Source organism: Sus scrofa, chromosome 17 (genome assembly GCF_000003025.6).
Source record: "Sus scrofa isolate TJ Tabasco breed Duroc chromosome 17, Sscrofa11.1, whole genome shotgun sequence".
NCBI classification, from domain to species: Eukaryota; Metazoa; Chordata; class Mammalia; order Artiodactyla; family Suidae; genus Sus; species Sus scrofa.
In genome coordinates this window covers 38,595,796-38,622,010 of record NC_010459.5, presented here as the reverse complement: position 1 = coordinate 38,622,010, position 26,215 = coordinate 38,595,796, and the positions used below count along the sequence as shown (strand labels likewise).

The window sequence follows — 26,215 nt, the reverse complement described above, 5'->3', positions numbered from 1 at the left end:
CCTCCTAGCAAGCACCCAACAGTCTGCTTGGCTACTCAGTGGAAACTTGTCTGCTCCATTCGCTTCTCTTGGGACCTCCATTTTCAGTGAGTTCCATCTCATTGATTCCTGTAACCCCCTCAAAAGGTTATAGCATTTCCTTTTGCCTCTGTTCTTTTGCCAGTGCTGTCTCCTCCACCTGGAACAGCCTTACTTCTTCAAAGTTCAGCTCAGTGCCACATCCTCCAGGAAGTCTTCCTTGATTTCCCTAACTGGCAGTGAGTGCTTCCTTCACACTCTCCCAGCAGTATATCTGAACCATCTTTCTGGCACTGATGGCTTTCCAACCTATATCTCAGCCGGGAGCGCACACTCTCTACTGCCCCAGGACTATGAGCTCCTTGAGGGAAAGCTCCCTGTTGGTCAAGATAAGGGTGGCAGCAGCCATGACAGAACAGTGCCAGATGTTCAGTCTTTTTCCCAGGTGTGGTCTTTGGACCATCTGCTGCAGAACCAACAGAGGCAACTGTTAAAAATTCAGAGTCCTAAGTTTGAGAAAGTTAATGTCTTCTTTGGATGAGTTAGGACTTTGCTCTGGAAAAACCAAGCATGAACAATCCGGATGCAGCTCATAACCACAGCCATAGACCCCTATGAACTGGAATGGCTCTAGGACACTTCTGGAAGGACATTCAAGATTAATTGAGTGCCTGTATGTTATCTTGTTTAATTTCCACATTACACTCAGCCAGGGATTGAGCACAATTTCCTGGGAACTTTCTGTTATGTTGGTTTCCTTCTCTATTCTTCTGCCACTTCCTATGTGAACTTGGCTCAGAACTTTCCTTTCCTCACTACCCTGCTGGGTCTAGCTCCCAGGAGGAGACACTAAAGTAACTGTGGAAGGACTCTCCCCTGTGAAGGGCTGGTCTTGATGACTCTTTCTGTCTTGTCACCTTGCCCAGGGCTGGGGTCCCTCCCCAGCAGAGCTAAATGAATTCTGCTGACTTCACTGCTTGACTCCCTGGAAAGCGATGAGGACCGAGGGTGCCTGGAGGTCTCCCCGAAATCAGGTGGAAGGGGTGGTGGGCCAGATGGCTCTTTACATAGACTCCAAAGAGGTGGAGAATCAGAATCGCCTTTGCATTCCAGTGCTTCTCCAGGAGAGTCTTTTAAGCACACAGGTGGAGGATATTCTGATTCAGAAGTTTGGGGTTAGGGCTTAGGCAAGCTGTTTAAAAATAAAAGTTCCCCAGGTGAATTTTATAATGTTGGGGGCAGGCTGACACACCTGAACCAACCACTCAACCTAAACACTTAAAAGTGGGACAGGCTGCCTCACACGCGCTTCCCAGTGTGATGCAGTGGGAGGACCAGCCCACCTAGGAAGCATTCTTGCCAAAAAAGTGAATCTAGTCAGGCCTTTAGATCTAATTATCAATAGTCAGGATGTATGGGTAAGAGCGACATGTTAAAAGTGAACTTGAATCTTGTCAAGTCTAATGACTATACTCAGAAAAAGCGACCGGTTTCTTCAACAAACATGGCGGGGTCGAGAGGAGGAGAAGCAAGGTGACTGTTATAAGTGGAAAAAGCCTTAAGAGACGAATCCATGAATGATGTGTGGATGCTGTTTGGATCCTGATGCAGGCAAACAACTGTAGAAGACATCTTTGGGGTAATTTGGGCAAATGAACACAAACTGGGTATTAGATTTTAAGAAAATATTGTGAATTTTGTCGGCTTGATAATGAGTTTGTGGTTGTGTTAAAAGTAATCTTTTAGGGGTATGTGCTAAAGTATTTACTGGTGAGATGATGTTGTGCCTGGAATTTTCTTTAAAATACATGACTAGCGAGCCCGACTAGCATTCATGAAGACGCAGGTTTGATCCCTGGCCTCACTCAGTGGGTTAACGATCCGGCATTGCCGTGAGCTGTGGTGTAGGTTACAGATGAAGCTCAGATTCTGAGTTGCTATGGCTGTTGTGTAGGCTGGCGGCTACAGCTCCGACTTGACCTCTAGCCTGGGAACCTCCATATGCTGCAAGTGCAACCCTAAAAGACAAAAAGACCAAAAAATAAAAAATAAAAATAAAATACATCACCTGAGAGTTGCCATTGTGGCTCAGCGGTAATGAACCCGACTGGTATCCATGAGGACTTGGATTCGATCCCTGGCCCTGCTCAGTGGGTTAAGAATCTAGCATTTCCGTGAGTTGTGGTGTGGGTTGCAGAGTTGGTTTGGATCCTGAGTTGCTGTGGCTGTGGTGCAGGCCTGCAGCTACAGCTCCGATTCGACCCAGAGCCTGGGAACTTCCATATGCCGTGGGCACGGCCCTAAAAAAATAAAATACATGATCAAAAAATAAAGGTGGTGGGAGGAGGGTACATGAGGTAGAACTGATATGATGTTGATAATTGCTGAAACAGGGTGATAGGTGCCTGGGGGGTTCATATGATTATTCTCCCTACTTTGAGATTTTGATATTTTCTGTAATGGAAATTTAGAGAAGAAAACCGACAAACAAAAAGTTCCCAGGAGGCTGCGCTCATGCTCTTGCTGAGTTTATGTGGAAATGGAATGAGATAACATACAGGTGCTCAATCAATTCTGAATCTCCTTGCAAAAGCTGTCCTAGGGCCACCTCTCATTCCAGTGCGTAGAGGCTGTTGCTGTGGTTATGAGCTGCATCTGGATAGTTAGTTCATGCATGGTTTTCCAGAACAAAGTCCTGACTCTCGTCCAAAGAAGACATGAGCTATCTTGGAATTTCTATCCAAATTGTCAGTCATTCGTCAGGAGGGGGTGGGACAGATGAGAGGGTGCCTGGATATTGAGACTGGCCCAAGGTCTCCACTAGCAAGGAACAGTTGTGGGAAGTGCACACCCAGGGTTGGGAGGGGCAGGGAAGAGGAGGAGTGTCTTCCCAGCGCAACCAGCTTTTCATAAATCATTTATCTCTATCAGGGCTGTGACTGTTATCAGCTCACAGAGCCTGGCACACAACAGGGGCTCAGAAATGTTAGTTCTCTTCTCCTCATACGTTATCAGTTAGCACAGACCGCCATTCATTGACACTGATCCAAGAATAAGACCAAGTATAGGTGTTCAGAAAGCCAGGAAACACATCCAGGACATAAGGGAAGGGATTCTGGGGCTGAAGAAATGGAGCTGGATGTAGGGAAGGGGACCAAAGAAGAGGGCAGGGGGCAAAGAGAAATTTAGCAGTTTTGCAACTTTGCCTAGGCTGCGCCTTGGCCAAACCACCTCCTGAACCTCCCTTTGACAGACAGGCCAAGAGTCGAGATAAATGATCCATACAATGATATGAAATGTTCCCAAGCAGGCAGTCCTTATCTACAGAGAGCAGACACAGTCTCTGTGAAGTGGGCCTTTAAAATCTGTTCTCAGGAAGTTCCCTTTGTGACTCAGTGGAAATGAATCCAACTAGTATCCATGAGGATGTGGGCTCGATCCCTGGTTTCGTTTAGTGGGTTAAGGATCCAGTGTTGCTGTGAGCTGTGGTGTAGGTCACAAACTTGCCTCGGGTCTGGCATTACTGTGGCTGTGGAGTAGACCAGCAGCTGCAGCTCTGATTCAACCCCTAGCCTGGGGACTTCCATATGCTGTAGGTGCGACCCTAAAAAGCAAAAAAATAAATAAAATCTGTTCTCAGCCTGAAGCATTGCCAAGGAAAGATAATGCCTAGTTTTCCCAAACTTGCCTAAGCTTGAGAATCTCCAGGGGAAGGGCCTAGAATCCATGTTTGCAACAAGAACCCTGGTCTATTCTTTTTTTTTTTTTTTAATGGCCACATCTTCAGCATATGGAAGTTCTCTGGCCATGGATGGAATCTGAGCCACAGCTGGGGCAATGCCAGATCCTTTAACTTACTGTGCCATAGCAGGAACTCCCCCAGTTGATTCCTAATGATCAGGCAGGTTAGGGAAACCCTGGGTATTAAGACAGTGTTTCTCAAAGTAATGGAATGCCTGTATCAGAAGCACTTGGGAAATTACTAGACTATGTGCAGATTCTCAGGTCTGACCCCAGACCTAGAGAATAAGAATGGCAAGAGGTTAGTGGCCTGGAGGCTGGAATCTGCATTCTTAAGGTTTCTCAGCGATTCTAGTGTGCCCTGAAGTTTGAGAGCCATGGAAACGGCATGGTGGCCAAGCATATGGACTCTGGAGTTATAATGCCCAGGATTGAAGCCTTATGTCAGCATTCACCAACTGTGGGTTCCTTACTGTTTTGTTATCCCTCCATTTACCTATCTGTAAAATGGGGATAATAATAACATATACATATTATATAATATGTGGAAAACACTTGACATGGGCCTTAGAATATTAACATACTAATTCTAATCTATTATAACCTAAAATAGACTAGAATAAAATCCTCTGTCCCTCTCTCCTCTAGACTCCTGCTGCATTTTCTTGGTACTTCTACTACATCCTTCACTATAGTCTGCCTTGTAACAGGGTTACCTATGTAGACATCTGTCTCCATGTTACATTAGAGTTGGAGGGGCCTTAGAAGTCCCCTAATCCAGCTCCTCCTCTTACAGATGAGGAGGCTGAGGATGAACGATTCACCAGTTCACCCCATCACATGCCAGGTGGTTGAATTACAGTTTGAGGCCCAGCTATCAGCTATGCCATTTGAGCCTCAAACTCTTCATCTTAGAAGTGGGCATGATGATGTCCACTTGCCTGCTTACTAAGCAGGTGCCTTGTGAGTAAGTACTGGTAGGAGCTCTTGTAACCTGAAGAGTAGTGTTCCTGCACAGAGGATGCTGGAGTTATTATGGGGCCTGTTATTCACCCGTGAGGTTGACATAAGGGAGAGAGTCACATCTTCCCACAAAATGGCCTTTGAAGCCCTCATCAGTCTGGCCAGAGCCTACCACTTTCAGCTTTAATGGCTTTTTAAGCTTTTTCTTCAGCCTCTGATGGATCAACTTTATCTTCTTATTCATGGCCTAACCTCTCTTCCTGACTCAGTCCAATCAGACCATTAGCTGAGGATATGACTCATCTCCCTGACCCTGGCCCTGGCCCTGACCCTGATGGATCAAGTGTTGAATATGTTGCAGACCACAGTTCCCACCCTCTTAGTTAGGTTCTTAGTTCTTGGACAAGAAGCCCTAGAATCCAGGGAACTCAAGCTCTTCCTCAAGGCTTCTTTCCCTGACAGTCAAGCAACCTAGAGCTGACCCCCGTCCCCTCATAGCCTTACCGTCATGGTTGGCATTTCCTAATGTCCATGGCTCGTCTGAGTCAAAGTGAGTGTCTCCACCAATCCCTGGGCCAGGGAAGTAGGCATGAGCCAGGAATCCCCCTTCTCCATCAAATGGGGAGCTGTCGCCATGGAAGCCAGAAGCAAAGAAGATCATGATGTCGGCCTCCTTCCGGTCACTTTTGATTTCGTGGTATGGCACCTCTTCAAAGGTCAGCGGGGTCACCTTCTGCCACACATCGAAAGCCTGGCGAATAGCTTTCCGCGTGTCTAGCTCACCCACCTTTGGGGTGTAGTTGTGAATGCTGGTGAGAGAGGAGAGGACCAACAGGGAGGAATAGACAGAGAATCAGAGACTAGCAGAGCTGAAAGGAACATCAGAGGCCATGTGGGCCAGTGATCTTCAAATTCTGAGTCCTAGAATTCTGTGAGGTATCCCAGGGATTGAAGAAGAGGCTGGGTAGGCAAGGCTCTCAGTCCCCAACCCTGTCTTTTATCTAGTGTTTTATATTTGATCTCCGAAAAAGTTCATGTCGAATTTGTAGAAAAAAATTGTCCGTGCATGACATTTTCTAAATTTTAATTTTTTTTCTCCCGAGGCATAAAACATGTACACTTATAAAAATTATAAAAACATTTAAACAGTGGGGAATTTAAGTGAAATGTCCCTTAAAAAATATTTGGCACTGGAGTTCCTGCTGTGGTACAGTGGATTAAGGATCTGGTGCAGTGTCTTTGCAGTGGCATGGGTTTGATCCTTGGTCCTGCAGTGGGTTAAGGGTCCTGTGTTGTTGTAGCTGTGGCTCAGATTCGATCCCTGGCCCAGAAACTTCTATATGCCACAAGTGTGGCAAAAAATTATTTTTGGCACCAACTACTACTGTTTGTCTACCTAGAGGCTGGGGTAGGGTGGCATCTGACTGGGTCAGTTCTTGGTGTATCTATTTAAGGTTACCATATGGATGATGCATGGTTCTTGACAAGGGGGCATCACCACTTCTTCCTGCTCTGCCTCATGAACAACCGGGGCAAGGGCTAGTCACCCATTCTATAAGTAAGAAACCTGAAGCCCGGAGAGGTTGTGTGGTAGAAGTTAAGCTAAGAGATGGGTTAGAAGCCAGTTCTTCTTTTATTTATTTATTTATTTATGTATAGTTGATATACTATGTTGTGCCAATTTCTGCCGTACAGCAAAGTAACTCAGTCATACAGATATATCCACTCTTTTCTTATATTATAGCTCTTCTTTCTTTTGACCTACTCTACCTCTTTAGCAGACTCTAAGAGTCTATCCAGTTTCTAACCCAGATTCTTAAGTTCCCTTCTCTTGTCAGATTTCCGGAAAAAAAAAAAAAAAATCCTATTCTGGTCTCTATCGCTTGTGAGCGAGAGAGCCCTTGGTTCAACTCTAAGTAAGGATCTCTGTCTTAGATCCTGCTCCTGAACCCAGGGGGATCCACCTGAGATAGAATCAGAGACATGAGAGGTGCTGACTAGGGCCCACCTGAGCCTGCTCTGTGCCTGGTCCCGGCCCCACCCCTTCTGAATCCTGATGTCTGTATCTGCCGTGATGGGTTCCATCGTCTCTGCCTTTGGTCACCTGTTGGGCTTCCTGCTTTGCTCTTGGATTCCCCAGAGAGTCAAGGAATGACACTGTTGCTCTTGGGTTCCCAGGTCTTTATACTCCTTAAGAAACTACTGGAACTCTGTGCCAGGAATCTTGGCTGAAGTCCATCAGGCTAAGTGGGGAAGTGGTCCAGATCAGAGGGAGTGGGGTTTGGCAAGCAGTCATAGGGAGGATGAGTTCAGCCATGGTTCTTTATCTCAGGTGAAAGTTACTGAACAAGCCGTACCCCTACTTTCCGTAACTAAAAACAACAGGAATCTAAACAACATAGCCCATGACCAAATAAACCTGAAGTTGGAGACACGGCATCCTCTGGACGCCACAGGGAGGAACAAGTCATAGGCTTTCAGAGCCTGGCCTTGATCTCAGAGCCACCTACAGTATGAGCCTCAGAAACTCAGGCCAGGAGAAAACATAGTGAGGGTGAAGCCAGAGCCCGGGAGGAGGCACAGGAGTCAAGGCACCTGTAAGTGATGTGCTTCTGCCTCCACTTCTGTCCCGTCAGGGCGTAGCGCTTGTTCCTCCGCCTGCGGCTCAAGTGCGGATGGTCAGGGACCCCGCATCGAGGCTTCTTCATCCACCTGGGCAGAGAGAGGACACATGCACACACAAACACTGTGGTCACTGAACACTCTTAGAAGGCACTGCACAGCCCCTCCCCCCCACCCCCCGCCTTGCCCTGTCCCAGGCTGAACGCCACGTGCACACTCAACCCAAAGGCGGGGCCCCTGGCTATGATAGGGTCCCCTCCAGCAACAAGATCCACGGATGGATTTATTAGGTCGCTCCCTTCTAAACGAATATGGAGAAGCCCTGCTGCATGACGGATTGGGAGTCAGAGGACGGGTTTGATAATTCCAGCTCCGTCCCTAATCAGAGGTGCCTGGGCAGTGTGAGCCTCAGTTTCCTCATCAGCAACACTGAAAATAGAAATGGGAATTATCTTTCCTGCTGGTCTTAGCTTGTGGAGAGCCCCCAAGGAAGGGGTTTAGGTGAAAATGCTCCATAAACGAAATTCCATCCCTTTACTCCCTGCTTTAGAGGTTTCCAGGCCAGGGGTCGAATTGGAGCTGCAGCTGCCAGGCTGTACCACAGCCTCAGTGACGCCAGGTCCAAGTTGCATCTGTGACCTGCAGCACAGCTCATGGCAACATCAGATCCTTAACCCACTGGGTGGGGCCAGGGATCAAACCTGCGTCCTTATGGATACTTAGCTGGGTTCATTACTGTTGACGCACGATGGGAACTCTAGCTTTTTATTTATTCTTTGTCTCTCTTACTGGAGTCGAAGCTCCACAAGGATAGGAACCTTGCCTGGATCCCCAGTGCCAGCACAGTGCCCAACACAGAAGGTGTTCAAGAATGATTTGTTGAATGAATGGGAACTATCCCACGGTAGAGAGGCATAGCAGAGGACAAATTCCCTGGCGCTGTAGGTGTTCATAAAGTAGCTGAACAACTGCAGGACTTGGAGTGTAATTGCCCACAGCACTTACCCTACTATATTGTGATTTGGAATCTATTAGCCTATTGCCTTTAATAAATAGTAAATTCTTAGAGGACAGGAACTGTGTCATATTCACTGTTGTGTCCTTAGAAGCCAGCCCAGTGCCTGGAACTCTGTAAATCCTGCTAACTGTTTGTTGTCAGGTTAAGTTGCACTAGGGAACAGTAAGCCTGAAACTTCACTGGAGACATAAAATAGGGGCCAGGGTAGGAGATTTAAAAGATCACGGCTGACTGGAAGGGCCATCTTTGCATTTTATGTCTCTGTGCTGCCCTAACGACCAGCCCACTCAACTATAGATTGAAATCGCTGGAAAGGAAAACAGTCTGACCTCATTTGCAGTTGTTGAAAGCAGTTGCCCTTGGCCATAGAGAGAAAAGGAGACAGAGACTCTTTTAACCAAATATTAAAAGCCCCTTGAGGGATTTAACCAGGTCTTACTCATTTTTTGTATGCTCGTAAAGTGTCTACACTCAGAAATCAATAATAAAAGCCATACCAATAACAAAAATATGCATTGGTAGAAACATGTATAATTTTCACAGTGTTCATTTTCTTTTTTTTTGAAAAAAAATTGATTTTCAAAACAACTATGTGAGGTAATCAGAAATTATTGATCTCCATTTTACAGGGAGGGAAAAGATACCCAGATAAATTGAGTGACAGGCAAAATATAGCAAACAGTGAGGCAGGACTGGAACTTCACTGAAAGAATAAATGAACTATTAATGCAATTTAACAAAAGCTGGAGCTTTTTTGTCTGTTTGTTTTTTCGTGCTTAGCACAAGGTTGGATTAGAGGAACTATGTTTGTTGAATGAATGAAGGAGTGAATAGTGTGTGACATTCCCCAAGGTAGACACTCAAAAAATTATACTTTAAGGTACTCATCTACTTCCTTTCACTGATGGTCTCTGGGAAGAGAACCAGGAGCCACCTCTACTATAGCAAGGCTCAGCTAGATCTGGAAGGGTCCCTGGGAGAGACCAGGTCTGTCCAATGTCACAGCTGAAACTGGAGCTGAAACTAAGGTCTCTAAGTTCTAGCCTCAAACACCTTCCCTGCTTAGGTCTAGGGTTAAGCATGAGCTCAGAGGCAGGGGCAGAAAGGCAAGTGGGAAATGCCATTCTCCTCCCTCCCTCTGCCTCCCCCTCTCCCCGCCACCTGCCACTCTCTGAACCCTATCCAACTGGCCTGGGGCTTTTTGGAACCAAGCAAAACCCAAGGCCAGGTGGTGCCTCAGCAGAGACACCAGCACTCCCGCCCCAGGATGCGCTGCCATGAGGCCTTGCACAAAGCCCTCCAAATAACCTCGGCTCTGAGAGGTGCTTGGGCTCGCTCTCACCAGCTCACCCGTGAGGCCACAGGGCTAAGGAATCCGCTGTACTTGCAACATCATAGAAGCAGGCAGATGTACTATCTAAGTGTCTGCCCAAAACTCAGTGTTTCCTTCTGAGTTCTAGACTGGAGGAGTTAGATGATGGAGTTTTTATTTATTTATTTTTTAAATTGAAGTATATTTGATTTACAATGTTGTGTTAGTTTCAGTTGTACAGCAAAGTGATTCATTCATATATATATATATATATACACACACACCTATATACATGTATATATTCCTTTTTCAGATTATTTTGTGTTATAGGTTATTACAAAATACTGAGTATCGTTCCCTGCAGTATACAATAGGTCCTTGTTATCTATTATATATATAGTAGTGTATAGTCACTTTTGTGTGTGTGTGTGCTTTTTAGAGCCACACGCAAGGCAAATGGAGGTTCCCAGGCTAGGGGTCAAATTGGAGCTACAGCTATATGGCTACACCATAGCAATGCTGGATCGGAGCTGCTTCTGTGACCTACACCACAGCTCACAGCAATGCCCTATCCTTAACCCACTGAGCAAGGCCAGGGATTGAACCCGAAACCTCATGGTTCCTAGTTGGATACGTTTCCCTTGAGTCACAACAGGAACTCCCTATAGTAGTGTGTATATGTTAATACCAACCCCCTAATTTACCCCTTCCTCCACTTTCCCCTTTGGTAACCATAGTTTGTTATCTGTGTTTGTGGGTCTGTTTCTGTTTTGCATGTAAGTTCATTTGTATCTTTTTTTTTTTTAGATTCCACATATTAAGTGATATCATGTTATATTTGTCTTTGTCTGGCTTGCTTTACTTAGTATGATAATCTCTAGGTCCATCCACATTGCTGCAAATGGTATTATTATGGCTGAGTCATATTCTATTATATGTATGCACCATATCTTCTTTATCCATCATCTGTTGATGGACATTTAGGTTGCTTCCATGTTTTAGCTATTGTAAATAGTGCTGCAGTGAACACTGGGGTGCATATGTCTTTTCAAATTGTGGTTTTCTCCAGTTATATGCCTAAGAGTGGGACTGCTGGATCATATGGTAGCTCTCTTTAATTTTTTAAAGGAATGTGCTCCATAGTGGCTGTACCAATTTACATTCCCACTAATCATGTAGGAGGGGTTCCTTTTTCTCCATACCCTCTACAGCATTTATTATTTGTAGACTTTTTTGATGATGGGATGGTGTTTTTCACTAAATGGTGAGTCTCTGGAGGGGAGGGATCCAAGGACCAAGTCCAGTGCCTGGCACACACAGGTATTCAGCAAATACTTGATAAATAAGAAAAGTGGAACAAGACTTGCCAACTCATTATCATTCTAGAGTTCTATATCAAGTGAGACACATACATCTGAGGGAATTCCATGGAGATGACTCACAGCCCCACAAGTCATCAGAGTCAGAGGAGATTTAAGACCATCTATAACCAAATCCCTTATCGCGCTGTTAAGGAAACAGGATGCGAAGGGTTAGGAGTCTTGTCCAGGGTCACACAGCAAGTTTTCAGCAGAGCACATCCCCAGCTTACATAGGAAAGGGCCCCTTGGGGTATGCCCTCCAGGGTTGCAGGAGTAAAAGGCAGGAAGGTAGGATGGGCATCGTATACAGACGTGGCTATGACAAATGTGAACCCAAATGAAAGTCTGGAAAGTTCAAAGGTACAATGTCCTATGCAAATCTTACTCGATTGTTGTCTGATCCAACACACCGGTGACTGGGATTCCGTAAAACTGCTGCATAGTGGCGACGGCTGACTGTAAGGCCTTCCCTGAGTGCAACGCCGATGCCCGTGAATCATAGGGCAGCAGATAGCCATAGGACTTTAACCAGTTCTGAAAGACATGTGAAAGAAAGATGCATTATGTTGGAGAAGCCTCTGTTCTACCTGGGCAGAAACTTGCCCTTGAACTAGGGATTGTTTTACCCGAGGGAATGTTGGACTCATTCTCTGATTTCTTCCTCCTTCAGTTCCTCCTACAAACGCTGTCAAATTAACCTCCAGAAAACAAGGCTCTTGTTGGCTTACTCTTCTGCTATAAACCTTTCATTGGATCTCTACTGACTACAGAATAAAGATTAATTGCATTCCAGGCTTTCCACTATCCTGTCTCTTTACCATTGATTCCATGGTTTCTACTGATATATGAGTACACATGCAAAAACACAAGAACAGTTCCTTCTCTGAACGTAGAGCAGCCTGTTAAAATGCTCTGCCACCCAGAAATCCACTGCGATCCAAGTCAGAGTCTGCTAAAGACTCATGTTGTAGAATATTAACTGGCGTGAGATTATACAATCTTTATTGCTAATTCCTCCAAAAAAAAAAAAAGCAAGCCACTATAAATAAATATAAACAAAATAAGCAAAACAATGTATTATTTAATTTAAATATAAATACTTAAATACATGCATAGAATAAAGCCTAGAAGGCTAAAAAACAATAATATGGTTAAGTAAGAAAATTTTTTGTTTTTAGGAAATACGCATGAAGTATTCCAGCTTACATAAGGGTGTATGATGTCTGTAACGTTTTCCTAAACAGATTCAGGAAAAAAAACTATATACACAGAGAGGGAAAGGAGAGAGAGAGGGAAAAAAAATGTAGCAAAATGTTAAGAGTTGGGGAATCTGGGTGAAAGGTATCCAGGAATTCTTGTTCTACTCTTAAAAACTTGTTGGAAGTCTGAAATAATGTCAGAAATTTTTTAATAGAAAAAGGATGTTAATACATTTTGTTATAGTATCATGGAGGACTTCTTTTTCTGTGCTTTTCTAAGTTTTATGCATGGAGACATTTTTTTTTTTTTTAAAGAAGATGGAGTTCCCGTTGTGGCTCAGCGGGTTAAGAACCCAACATAGTGTTTCTGAGGATGCAGGTGCAATCCCTGGCCTTGCTCAGTGGGTTAAGGATCTAGCGTTGCTGTGATCTGTGGTGGAGGTTGCAGAAGAGGCCCAGATGTGGCATTACTATGGCTGTGTGTAGGCTGGCAGCTGCAGCTCTGATTCAACCCCTTGTCTGGGAACTTCCATATGCCACAGTTGCGGCCCTTAAAAAAAAAAAAAAATTAAAATTTTTTTAAAAGAAGAGAAAAACTTTAAAAGGGCAAGAGAATCTGAAAGTAGCTTGGGTGAAGAAGTTCAAATAGTGAATCTGGACAGAAAAAATAAAGATGATCATTTCTGCCCACAAGCATAAGAGATGGAAACCTGAGGAAATACCCGTGGCATTGATTGGAGAATGGGGAAAACACCCGTGTGCCTGTGGATTCCACAAGCATGTCCTGTAAGGAGAACACCTACCCGCTGGTCTCTACACCACACTTGAACGTGCTGCCCATCTTCAGAGGATTATCTTGAAGATCAAATGAGCTAATGAAGAAAAAAGATCTTGGAAAGCTGTACTATGGCCTTCCCATATATGATTTTTTTCCTCTTTCTTTTTAGGGCCGCACTGTGGCATATGGAAGTTCCCAGGCTAGGGGTCAAATTGGAGCTGCAGCTGCCAGCCACAGCCACAGCCACAAAACACCAGCTCTGAGCTGAGTCTGCAACCTACGCCACAGTTCATGGCAACGCCGGATCCTTAACCCACTGAATGAGGCCAGGGATCAAACCCACGTCCTCATGGATAGTCGGGTTCGTTATCACTAAGCCACAGTAGGAACTCTGCCCTTCCTATCCATAGTTTTGTTCATGTTTCTATATCAACAGTCTTATAGTGGATGTGTCTGTTACAACAAGTCAAACCAAACCATTTTTGGAAGGAGGCAGATCAGAAACTATAAATAAGTTATTATTTATTTCACCCAATGTGGCTATTACATCTTTATCGCCTTGTGATGGAATCCATCTGACTGATTAAAAACAAAATAGAATAATAAAGTCTTAAAATATCCACAACAGAATGACAACCTTATCTCTTTCAGGTTGGAGATCTAAAACATGTTTTTCCTTCTAAATTTTGGCACAGGATTTCAATACTTCTTGTCCTTCCCCAAACACTGAATCTCTTTCATGCCTTTGTAGGTTTCCCCCTCTGCCTGGCATACTTCTGAGTCTGGCAAAAATCTTTCATTATTTTAAGGTTCAGTCTATAAATTACTCCCTCTGGAAGACTTGCCTCACTCCCCAGCCTGTTATTTTCTTCCTCTTCTGTGCTCCCTAAATCCCTTGTGATAGACAGTATACCTCTTATAATATTGGGCTCTAATCATTACTTTACGTATCAGACTCCAAGTTCCTCAAGAGAAGACTCTGTGTTTTACTCATCTCTTTCTATCTGGTGCCCAGGAAGTGCCTGACACACAGTAGCTGTTCACTGTGCCCATTTAACAAGTATTATTGAGTGCTTACTACCTGCTAGGCACTGTGCGAGGCTCTGGGTATACAGGGACGAATAGGGAGCTCACAGACCGACAAGTAACCCATCATGAAAATATTAGCACTAAAAATCAAGTGTATAGAGGGCTCCATGGGAGCACAAAGGAGAGGTGTCTTATCCACATGGTGGGGTGGGGATGGGGAGCAAGGAGAACTCAGGGGAGGCTTCTAAGTAGAGATGAAAACTGAGCTAAGGCTTGAAGAATGCAGCACATGCAATTGCCTGAAAGTGTTGGAGAGCATGGCATATTCTGAGAGGCATTTAAAATGGCTGGAACAGGAGTTCCCATCATGGTGCAGCAGAAATGAACTCGGCTAGTACCCGTGAGATGCGGATTTGATCCCTGGCCTCACTCGGTAAGTTAAGGATCTGGTGTTGCCAGGAGCTGTGGTGTAGGTCACAGATGTGGCTCAGATCCTGCATTGCTGTGGCTGTAGTGTAGGCTGGCAGCCGTAGCTCCAATTCAACCTTGAGCCTGGGAACTTCCATATGCCACGGGTGCAGCCCTAAAAAAAAAGTCTGGAACTTGGGGAAGAGGAGTGTGGTGATGAGCATGGAGGACTGGAAAGGAGGGAAGTGGAGATACATCACTTAGCAAAGTTCACAAAGTAGACGAATCACAGAGAATCACTTGTGACTTGACTGTGGTCTCAAACCAGCCAAAAAGCTCAAGTAGAACATCTGGAAACGGATGTCACAGGAGCACGTGACAAGTTACCCATCCATTCATCCAGGTGCTCCTGCTTCTATTCCCAGGTCAGTTATGTTATCAAAGCATTAAGTCTCTGCCCTGTATTCCTCAGCCCCTCACAGCCAGAAGGCCACACTACATTCTTTATTTATGGAAACTTCATTGGAGAATTGTTGGATTGAATACACAGGGTAGTATAGTGGGGAAGAGGCACTCGGGCCTGAGATCAAATCCTGATTTCACCACCTGCTGGCTGTGGGATTTGGGACAAACGGAACTTTAGTTTCCTTATTTGTAAAATGTAAACAATAACCTCCTCCACAGGACTGTCAAGAGGAAATGATTGAATATACCTGACATATAATTGCTCAAAAATGATTTGTTTGTTGTTCCTTGGGATGGTGTCTCTGTTATCTTTTGTAAAATCAAGGCAGAAAACATGGTCTTTGACTCCTTCTCTGCCTTTTGAAATCTAGTCATCCTATCCTCCCACTTTCCCCCTGGACCAAGAGCCAGTCCTCGTGGGTCCCAGGGAGGGGATTAGTTCTGCCGCAGTCAAGTCTGCTTGCTATTAGGTGACCTACGGGCATGACCATCTCTCCCCCAGCGCTGGGAGCCCTGCGTGCAGAGAGATGACAGCTGACTTGAACTACTTTCTCTTCGCCCTGTCACTTAGTTTTATTGGGACCAGTCACAATCACTTTCTATCAAACTTTAGCTTGAGGAAAATGGTTTCCCTACAGGAGATTCTGTATGCATTCTGATTTCAGAACATGCACACTGGGTAACCCAGTGGTTTTCTTTTTGGCCTTTCTGCCAGGAATCTTTCAGCCAAATTTTTAGTATAGTGGTGAGCATGGTGCTCCTTGGAAGCAGCTATTACTTTTTTTTACATTTCTGACCACCAAGTTATGTTTCATCCTTAAAAGTCTCAGTTAAAAACATTGTTTCAATATGTAAGTTGCCTTAAGCCTTTCCAAAAGGTGGTGGGGTCCAAATCTAAAATCCATTTCCTCCCTATCTGTGGATTCTCTTAGTTCTCTAAAAATCCACCTGGGATGAAATATGGCATTTGGGAAATAGCTGGTGAACTTTGAACAGATACTTCTGACAAACCAGTCAACCAACAGGTATTTTTTGAGCACCTACCTCCAAGCTAGTATGGAATTTAATTCTGCCCTCCATACTACTTAGGGTAGGAGATAGGAGACAGGGAATTTTTGGCATAAACTCACTCCAGCTTTCTAAAACTTTGGGGCATTGAAAGCAGCTCCTACTCAGTAAAGGGGAACCTGGTTTACTCAGCTCCCTTTTTGGATACTCAAGCAAAGAGCATCTCAAAGCCAATCAGGATCCATTATGAAGTCACTGAGTCTATCTGAGGATTCTCAGGAGTTAGGCTCTAAGAACTCAGGTCCTAGGCAAATGTCTAGGTCAGGACAAAACATTGGAATGGATCAGCCTTCTCTGGGTTCTGCTTTCCTCCCAGGTTCACTGGGGAATATCCTCAGCTCAGGGGCCAACCCCTGAGAGGGAAAGAGGGAGGGGGATGGTTAAAGACAGCTCCAAGCCAGGGAACAGGGCATCGAGATTGGACCTAGGTTGTATGTGTGCATGTGTATGTGTGTGTCTGTGTATGTGTGTTACAGGGTGGGAGGCTAAGGACTATGAATTAGGGACCATAGTTCTAATTTCTACTGTTTAAACTTGTCTCTTCCATTCACTTGCTCCATGACCCAGGCAAACCTCCAACTTCTCTGGGCAGAAGTTCCTGATGTGGCAAGTCTTCTACCCCCGAGTCACACCAAGTCTAAAACATCCCCCGCCCTTTCACACTTCCAGCCTGTCCCTGCTGCTGACAAAGCCCATTCTCTTTATGCATGTGAGCAAATGCATCTTTGTAAACCTTGCCTTCTTCACACCTGCAGTGTTTTACTTCTCTATCACTCTAAACCCAACTACCATGGTGTATCATACCTATTGGTTGATATGGTTTCCCCACTAGATTGAGTTCCCAAGGAACAGAGACTGTCATTTATTTTTGTATCTGCTACAGTGCTTAGCACAGTGCCTGGCATAATAAATACTGAATGAATGAACAGTTGGTCTAAGTGGCACTGTCAGGGTACCAAGGAAGGGATTTCATCTTGGGAAGGTTTAATGAGTAATCCACATGAAAGCACCAAGCACAATCCTTGGTATCTATTAGAGGCTGAAATTTTTTTTTTTTTTGCTGAAATTTAGTCTATTGCGGTTTGCCTCCTTTGCTTGATGAGGCATTAGATTCCATTGTCCCACCTGAAAATAAATAAATAAGTAAATAAAATCCACTAAAGGAAAAAAAGCCCCATTCAGTTTTAAACAGAATGACCTACCTTTCTTCTTTTCACACCTGGATCCATTAATCAATCACCAGCCTCATCAGAAATCTAACCTTTATAGCTCAGTTAACCAATTCTAATATGTCTGTCACGCTTTAAGTGCTGAAAGAGGTGTAAAGCCAGAGGAAAGTGAGAAAGATCTCAGAATGGGGGTGGGGTGGGGTGGACCAAAATAGCTGGGCTGAACCGAAGATGTAGAGATCACAGACAACACATCCTGATTGGTCCGCTGGCTAGAGGGCGGGATTTTGGTTCCCAGAAGCCAAAGCTGAGCGGTTCAGCAATAGTGGCAGGCAAAGGAGAGAGGGGAGAATAACAAGGAGAAAAAAATGTGGCCCGAAGAGGGAAGGGAGCGGCAGACAGCAGAGGCGGTGGTGAGATTAGAAGTGTCAATGGAGGCGGCAAGAAGCAAAAGCAACTGGTGGTGCTTGCCGTTTGCTCTCGGAAAACAGAGATGGCCATGGGGGAGGGGAGAGATGGATCAGTTAAACAGTGTGGTCTCCTGGAGGTGTTGGGCAGCATTGGTTGGGTGTGAGCCCAAACTAGACCGCATAGGTCTGAAGAAGGCATGGGAGAATGATGAGGATCTGGTGTTTGGTCAGGAATGAAGTGGGTCAGGAGATTTTGTCAGAAAGGCCAGAGAAGTCTTCAAAGAAGGAAGGGACAGGCAGGCAGGGGTCAAATTGGGAAACAAGGACCAGAATGAGAAAGAATCAGGAGTTCCTGTTGTGGCTCAGAGGGAACAAACCTGACTAGTATCCATGAGGACTCAGGTTCGATCTCTGGCCTTGCTCAGTGGGTTAAGGATCCCGCATTTCCGTGAGTTGTGGTGTAGGTTGAAGACTTGGCTCAGATCTGGCTTTGCTGTGGCTGTGGTGTAGGCCAGCAGCTACTGCTCTGATTCAACCCCTAGCCTGGGAACTTCCATATGCCACCTTGGGTGGTGGCCCTAAAAAGACAAAAAGGAAAAAAAAAAAGAATCAAAGAGTTTGGGTAGCTGAGGTCATAAAATAATCTAGGGTGACAATGTGAGTAACAGGAACAAGGCATTGACCTCAACATGCATAGAGGTCCAAGTCCAGTTCTAGAGGTTGTCTATGCAGAGGGACAGTGACAAACTAGAGCATGACTAAGGGAGAGTGGCCAGGAGAGTGAGGGAGCCTCTCATAGGCACCATGACCCATGAGGAAAGATGAGGGATGTTTAGGCTGGAGAAGGGAGGGATGCTGCAGACATGACCATCTTCAAAAAGCCAAATGGCTATGGATGAAGGAGACTTATTCTGGTTGCACAGAGGGCCAAACTAAGACCAGCCCAGGAGATCACAGGACATAGATCTTGACTCATTAGAAGAGAGAACTTTTGGAGTTCCTGTCGTGGCTCAGTGCTAACAAATCTGACTAATATCCATGAGGACATGGGTTAGATCCCTGGCCTCAGTCAGTGGGTTAAGGATCTGGCATTGCTGTGAGGGCATAGGCTGGCAGCTATAGCTTCGATTCTGCCCCTAGCCTGGGAACTTCCATATGCTGAGGGAGCAGCCCTAAAAAGAGAGAGAGAGAGAACTTTTAACAGAGATGTTCTAATTATAGTAACTGATAATAGCTACCATATACCTGGCACAGTGCCAGGCCTCTAGAATGCAAAACCCCACAAGGGAGGAATTAGGATCCCCAACTTGCAGATGAAGAAACCGAGGTTCAGAGAAGTAATCATCCAGAGCCACAAAGCTAATAAGTGGTGGGATTCAAACCCAGTTATATCTGAAACCAGGCATTCCCCACTGTCAGACCATTGCACAGGCATCCTTTTTCCTTTCTGGGATCACGGTGAGCTCAACACCCTTCTGCTTCTTTTTTTTTTTTTTTTTTTTTTTTTTTTTTTTTTAGGGCCACACTCAAGGCACATGGAGGTTCCCAGGCTAGGGGTCGAATCAGACCTGCAGCTGCTGGCCTACATCACAGCCACAGCAACGTGGGATCCGAGCAGTAACTGCAACCTACACCACAGCTCAAGGCAACGCTGGATCCCTGACCCACTTAGCAAAGCCAGGGATTGAACCCGCATCCTTATGGATACTAGTCAGATGCGCTGCACCACAATGGGAACTCCCAATACCCTTCTGCTTTGATTTCTATGCCAGGCTATGGTCCCAGTGCCTACCCAGCTATTAAACCAGAAGCTTCATATGACCTATGTCTCCTCCCTCGCTTTGACCCACATCATCTTTTACCAAAAACTATTGGTTCAACTTCCTAAATATCAAACCTCTTCCTTTTTTTTTTTTTTTTTTTTTTTTTGTCTTTTTGCTATTTCTTGGGCCTCTCCTGCGGCATATGGAGGTTCCCAGGCTAGGGGTCGAATCGGAGCCGTAGCCACCAGCCTATGCCAGAACCACAGCAATTCGGGATCCGAGCCGCTTCTGCAACCCACACCACAGCTCACGGCAACGCCGGATCGTTAACCCACTGAGCAAGGCCAGGGATCGAACCCGAAACCTCATGGTTCCTAGTCGGATTCGTTAACCACTGTGCCACGACAGGAACTCCCGGGAACTCCTCTTTCTTTCTTTTTCTTTCTCCTTTCTTCCTTCCTTCCTTCCTTCCTTCTTTCTTTCTTCCTTTCTTTCTTTTTTTGTCTTTTTAGGGCCATATCCGTGGCATATGGAGGTTTCCAGGCCAGGGGTTGAATTGGAGCTGTAGCCACTGGCATACACCACAGCCACAGCAACACCAGATCCAAGCTGCGTCTGCAACCTACACCACAGCTCATGGCAACACCAGATCCTTAAGCTACTGAGCAAGGCCAGGGAGCGAACCTTCGTCCTCATGGATGCTAGTCAGATTTATTTCCGCTGAGCTACAGTGGGAACTCCTCAAACCTGTTTCGGTCTATTCATTGAATAAGTATTTGCGGAGGACCCACTACTGTGTTCCAGGCACTGTGTGCTGGGCTCTGGGATGTAGCAGTGAACAAAAAGACTCTAGTTACTTTCTGGCTACAGTCTAACAGATGAATTTGGTAAAGGGTGCTCTGAAAAATAAAGTCAGGTAAGGAAATAGAGCATGATTTATGTCTCTATAAAATTGGACTCCATTGAAGGTCTCCATTAAAGTGACATCTGAGCAAAGAGACCTGAAGGAGAGGCGGGAGTTCCAGGAAGAGGGATGAGAAAGTGCAGATACCCTCAGGCAACTTCGAGGGCCTTCCCTCAAGAGCTTTTGAGGGAGGGAGAAACAGGAGGTATTAGTCAAAAGGTACAAAGTTTCAGTTATACAAGATTAATAAGTCCTGGAGAACTACTGTACAGCATAGTGGCTGTAGTTAACAATACTGCATTAAATACTTAAAACAATTGCTAAAAGGGCAGATCCTAAGTGTTCTTAGCACAAGATGATGATGACGATGATGGTGGTGGTGATAGAAATAACGAGGGTAGGAGGAAGCTTTAGGAGGGGATGGATTTGTTTATGGCATAGATTGTGGTAATGGTTTCACAGGTGCGTACTTATCTGCAAACTCATTCACTTGTGTGTATCAAATATGTGCAGCTTTTTGTATGTCAGTTACACCTTGGTACTTTTTATTTTTTAAACTTTTTAGAAACAATTTTTATTTTTTTCCATTATAGATGGTTTACGGTGTTCTGTCAATTTTCTACTGTATAGCAAAGTGACCCAGTCCCACATACATATATACATTCTTTTTCTCACATTATCCTCCATCATGCTCCATCCCAAGTGACTAGATAGAGTTTCCAGTGCTACACAGCAGGATCTCATTGCTTAGCCACTCCAAATGTAATAGTTTGCATCTATTAAGCCCAGATTCCCAGTCCATCCCATTCCCTCCCCCTCCCCCTTGGCAACTACAAGTCTGTTCTCCAAGTCCATGAGTTTCTTTTCTGTGGAATACCTCGGTACTTTAAAAAGGATTAAGAGGCTTCGTGATGTGGGCCTTGACTACCCCTGCAACCTCATGTACCATTCCCCATCTAGCGCTCTGGGTTCTAGTGTGCTCTAATTCTTCCAGACCCTGACATACATAGTTCCTTCTGTCTAGATTATGCTCCTCTCTCTTTCTCTGGGGAAGCCTTCCTTGACCCCTTAACTCAGGAGTTCCTCCTACATCCCCGGTCAGCACTTAACTCTTCTTATCACAATTTTTTTTTTCATTTTTAAAAATGTTATTGAAGAATAGTTGTTGTATAATGTGTTAATTTCTGCTGTATAGCACTGTGAATCAGTTATACATTTACACATATCCCTTCTTTTTCAGATTCTTTTCCCATATAGACTATCACAGAATATTGGGCAGAGTTCCCTGTGCTCTACAGCAGGTCCCTGTTGTCCATCCACTCCATATACAGTAGTGTGCATAGCCAGTCTCTAACTCCCAACCCATCCCTCCCCCTCACCTTTCTCCCCTTTTGGTAACCATAAGTTTGTTTTTGAAGGCCGTGAGTCTGTTTCTGTTTGGTAAATATGTTGATTTGTACATCCTTATCACAAGTGTTGCGATCACGTGGAATTTCTTGCTTCATCTCCTGGACTACACAGCACCTGAGGGCAGGGCCCACACTGTGTCTTCTTTACCACTGTGCCCCCACACCTAACACAGGGCGTGGCATAGATACCTGTTTATTGAATGAATACAAGTTGAAGTGCTGAGGGAGAATCAGACTTTGCTATAGCACAGGGTTTCTGGACCTGACTCTATACTATTGCTTTTTGGGCCAGATAATTCTGTTGGGGGATGGGGGCTGTCCTGTGCACTGTAGGACATTTAGCGGCATCCCTGGCTTCTACAACTAGATGCCAGCAGCACCACCTCCTCAGCTGTGACAACTAGAAATGTCTCCAAACATTGCCCAAAAGTTCTCTTGAGGGTGGGCGCACCGTCCCATGTTGAGAACCATTATTATAAAAGGATTGCCATATAGGGCTGCCTTGGTTATTCTCTAAGGGTCCTTGCAACCCTAAACTCAGCATTTTAGGGAAAGCACAGACCTAACAGTCAGTAGCCTCCTAGGATGAGGCTCAGAAGGAGAGCTGGTGTCCTACTTTGACCAAGAGGACATGAACGGGCTTCCCATGGGGTGTGGTGAGCTGTGAGGAGCTATCTTGAGAGAATATTTAGGGTTATGGTTAAGAGTGTACACTCTGGAGACAGACCGTGCTGGGGTCAAATCCTAATTCTCCCATTTACTTGTTACATGACCATCTGCATCATGTCATCAGCATGTACCCCATGGAACACTTGTGAAGATCAAATAACATAATATGTGGCATGATGCATTCAGTAAAAGATAGCAATAATAATCACTGCTATTTTCCTGATGGGTGGCAAACAACTCTAAACACCTCACAGCACTACAGCCCTGAACACTGAGTATTTCTCAGTGCGCAGTCCTTGTGCATCATGGCTGTCAACCTCGAATCATCTGAGGAGCTTGTTCAAAGTACACATTCCCAAACCTGAGCTGAGACCTACAAAATCAGACTCTCTGAGGTTGGTAACTGGGAATCTGCTCATTTAAAAATAAGCAGCTGGAGGACTTCCCGTCATGGTGCAGTGGAAATGAATCCAACTAGGAACCATGAGGTGAGGTTTGATCCTTGCTCTTGCCCAGTGGGTTAAGGATTCGGCACTGCCGTGAGCTGTCGTGTAGGCCCCAGACACAGCTCAGACCCCACGCTGCTGTGGCTGTGGCATAGGTCAGCAGCTGTAGTTCTGATTTGACCCCTAGCCTGGGAACCTCCATATGCCATGAGTATGGCCCTAAAAAGCAGTAAATAAATAAATTAATAAAATGAAATAAAAACAAGCAGCTGGAGTTCCTGCTGTGGTGCAAAGGGATCTGCAGTGTCTCTGGAGCACTGGGATGTGGGTCCCTGCCCTGCACAGTGGGTTAAGGATCCAGCATTGCCACAGTTGCAGTGTAGGTCCCAACTGTGGCTTGGATCAGATCCCCGGCCCAGGAGCTCCATATGTCATGGGGCGGCCGAAAGAGAAAACAACAACAACAACAAAACCCCAAGCATCTAAGGTGATTCTGTTCTCTTCTCTACTAAAGTTTGAGCACCACCTCAGTAAGGACTGCTGGGAGGGATGACCCTCTGCCACGAGGAAATGGGCATGTTATGTTGGACATCACCTCTGATTTACTAGGACAGGAAGCATGTTGCTCATTTGGAAAAGCCTTCTATTTTAAAGTTGGCTCAAGAGCCAGCCCCTGCCCTCTGTGCCTTGGCTCTGCTCTCAGCCCTGGGTCCTTCACCTACCTGTCTCCTTGGCCAGTCCTAACTTGTGCAAATGGCCCATCAGCAACTATGACTACAACACTGGACATCACATTGTCTCACTGCATACTGGCATTAAGTGTGGCCCAAAATCACCCTTCCTTTTTCCTTGCCATATTAGTCCTTACAAGTGGGTCTTGGCCTCAGTTTCCCTGTCTGGCATTCAGGGAACTGAGATTCCAAGGACCCTGATCTGTGTCTCAGGACCTCAGATTCCCTGCCTGGTTCTCAGTGTCCTCCAGACAGTGAGACTCTAGTCCCTATACACTTGGGAGGTGGGTGGGGTGGTACCTGAAAAGACTTGGGACCAAGGTACCACCACATGCCAAATATCTCTTAACTTTGCTCCTTCCAGCTGAGTGTCCTTGAGTAAATGACCTGACTTCTTTAAGCTATTATTTTCCATCATCTGCTACATGGAGGATTCTAAAAGAAGGGTTGTTAGGAGGACTCACTTAGATGATGCACTGATGCACTGTAATAGCTAAAATAATGACCCTTCAAAGATGTCCACATCCTAGTTCCCAAAACTTATGACCATGTTACCTTATGTAACAAAGACAACTTTACAGTTGTGATTAAGTTAAGGATCTTCAGGTTGGGGGAAGTAACCTGGATTACCACCCAGGTGGGCTCAATGTAATCTTTATAAGAGGTGGGTCAGAGGAAGGAGATGTCAGAGTGATGTCATTTTTGAAATGGGAGCATGAGCCAAGAAATGTGGACAGCCTCTAGAAGCTGGAAAAGGTAAGGTATGAATTCTCCCCCGGAGCCTCCAAAAATAATGAAGCCCTGCTGACATCCTGATTTTAGTCACATTAAATCCCATTTCAAACTTAAGACTGTAAGGTGATATTAAATAAGAAACGATTATAAGCAATGAGATCCTGCTCTATAGCACAGAGAACTGTATCCATGGGAGTTCCCATCGTGGCACAGCAGAAATGAATCCGACTAAGAACTATGAGGTTGTGGGTTTGATCCTTGGTCTTGCTCAGTGGGTTAAGGATCTGGCGTTGCTGTGATTTGTGGTGTAGGTTGCAGATCTGGTGTTGCTGTGGCTCTGGCGTAGGCTGGATGCTACAGCTCCGATTAGACCCCTAGCCTGGGAACCTATGCTGCAGGTGTGGCCCTAAAAAAAGGACAAAAAGACCAAAAAAAAAGAGAACTATATCCAGTCACTTGTGATGGAACATGATGGAGGATAATGTGAGAAAAAGAATGTGTGTATATGTATAACTAGGGCACTTTGCTGTACAGCAGAAATTGACAGAACACTGTAAATCAACTATAATAAAAAAATTTAACAAAAGAAATGATAAATTTCAGAACTGTAAGACAACACATTTGTGTGGTTATAGGCCACTAAGTTTGTTTCAGTAATCTGTTTCAGTAGCAATAAGAAGCTAACAGATACATGTAAAGCATTTCACGAATCCCAGCACATAATAAGTGTTCTCACAATATTTTTGTCTGCATTTTTGCCCCCACATTCACCCACACCTTTGGTCATTGCTACCAGACCAAATCACTGTGTCTCTTTGGTGACTCCTCAGAGAACAGCCTTATCACTGTGGTAGTTCCCTCCAACTTCTGTCCCACCAAAACCCTGCTTCCTCCTCTACCCACACAACCTTGTCACTGGTCCTAGCCTTGCTTGCTACTATTTTTCTCTTTTTTGGCTGCCCCGAGGCATATGGAGTTCCCAGGCCAGGGATCAGATCTGAGCCCCAGTCGTGACCTATGTTGCAGCTGTGGGAGTGCCAGATCCCACTGCACTGGGTCAGGAATTGAGCCTGTGTCCTGGAGCTGCAGAGACACCGCTGATCCCATTGCACCACGACAGAAACTCCTATAACTAATTCTTTAGTACTTCAAATTTGAAGGCTTAACGATGCAAGGATCTAGAAAATGCACCCATCCACAAATACTTACAGATCATCCAATTTGACAAGCTTATTTTGCAGATGAGAAAAATAAAACTCAAGGAGAAATAACGTATCCAAAATCACAGAGCAAGTTGGTGCAGGAGCTGAAAACTGAGGCTAGTGTGGCTGCCTCTAGGGAGGGTTCTCTCTGTCATGCTATACCTTCCACGCTAGCTCTGGTTTGCCTCTAAATGCTGTGTTTTTGTTTTTTTCACTTACAGTGAGTCTAAAAAGGGCCCTGAGGATCGCCCACAACGCCCAACTTAGCTTCTTGACAAACACCTTAATGGCGCAGCGTTGCCTCTTGGCTGCCACCATCTCTTGAGTGGGTGGTAAGTGCATTAGCGGGAATTCCCTGGCACTCTACACAATGTCCTTGGCCCACTCCCAAGAGGCCACCACAGCCAAGACCATGCCCAGGGAGGTGGCACATTTGGGGTTTTGGGTCAGCATTGGGCTGAGTTTTCCAGTTCTGGGGAGGCTTCCTCCCATGGCCAGGAGTGTGGCTATGTTCTCATCATTCACTCTCTGAGAAGTGAGAAGTCCTAGTCTTCCTCGCCCCTTCCAGTGCCTTCCTGTAAATCAGCCATCATTTTCTGGCTTGACCTATTGATGAGTTAAGGAAAGGGAAAAAGGAATAAAAATATCATGGTCTGGCCTTAGTTTCTCTGCTGAAACAGGCAGATGGCTGAACTAGATAACTTCCAAGTACTTATATAAAGTTCTATTAATTTAGCTTCATTGGATTGAGTTGGAGCTGCCCTTCTGGTTCCTCGACACCAGCCTTAAGGTCCA

General features: G+C 45.2%; 1 protein-coding gene across 1 annotated transcript in view; it reads right to left on the bottom strand.

Annotated features, from left to right (window-relative positions):
• The window catches only part of MMP24 (matrix metallopeptidase 24), a 49,399-nt gene that overhangs the window by 14,618 nt on the left and 8,566 nt on the right, over positions 1 to 26,215 (bottom strand). The window contains exons 3-5 of the mRNA XM_021077693.1: positions 11,421 to 11,569; positions 7,318 to 7,434; positions 5,227 to 5,531 (exon numbers count right to left, since the gene is read on the bottom strand). Coding sequence (XP_020933352.1) covers positions 5,227 to 5,531; positions 7,318 to 7,434; positions 11,421 to 11,569 — 571 coding nt within the window. The remainder of the gene's footprint in view (positions 1 to 5,226; positions 5,532 to 7,317; positions 7,435 to 11,420; positions 11,570 to 26,215) is intronic.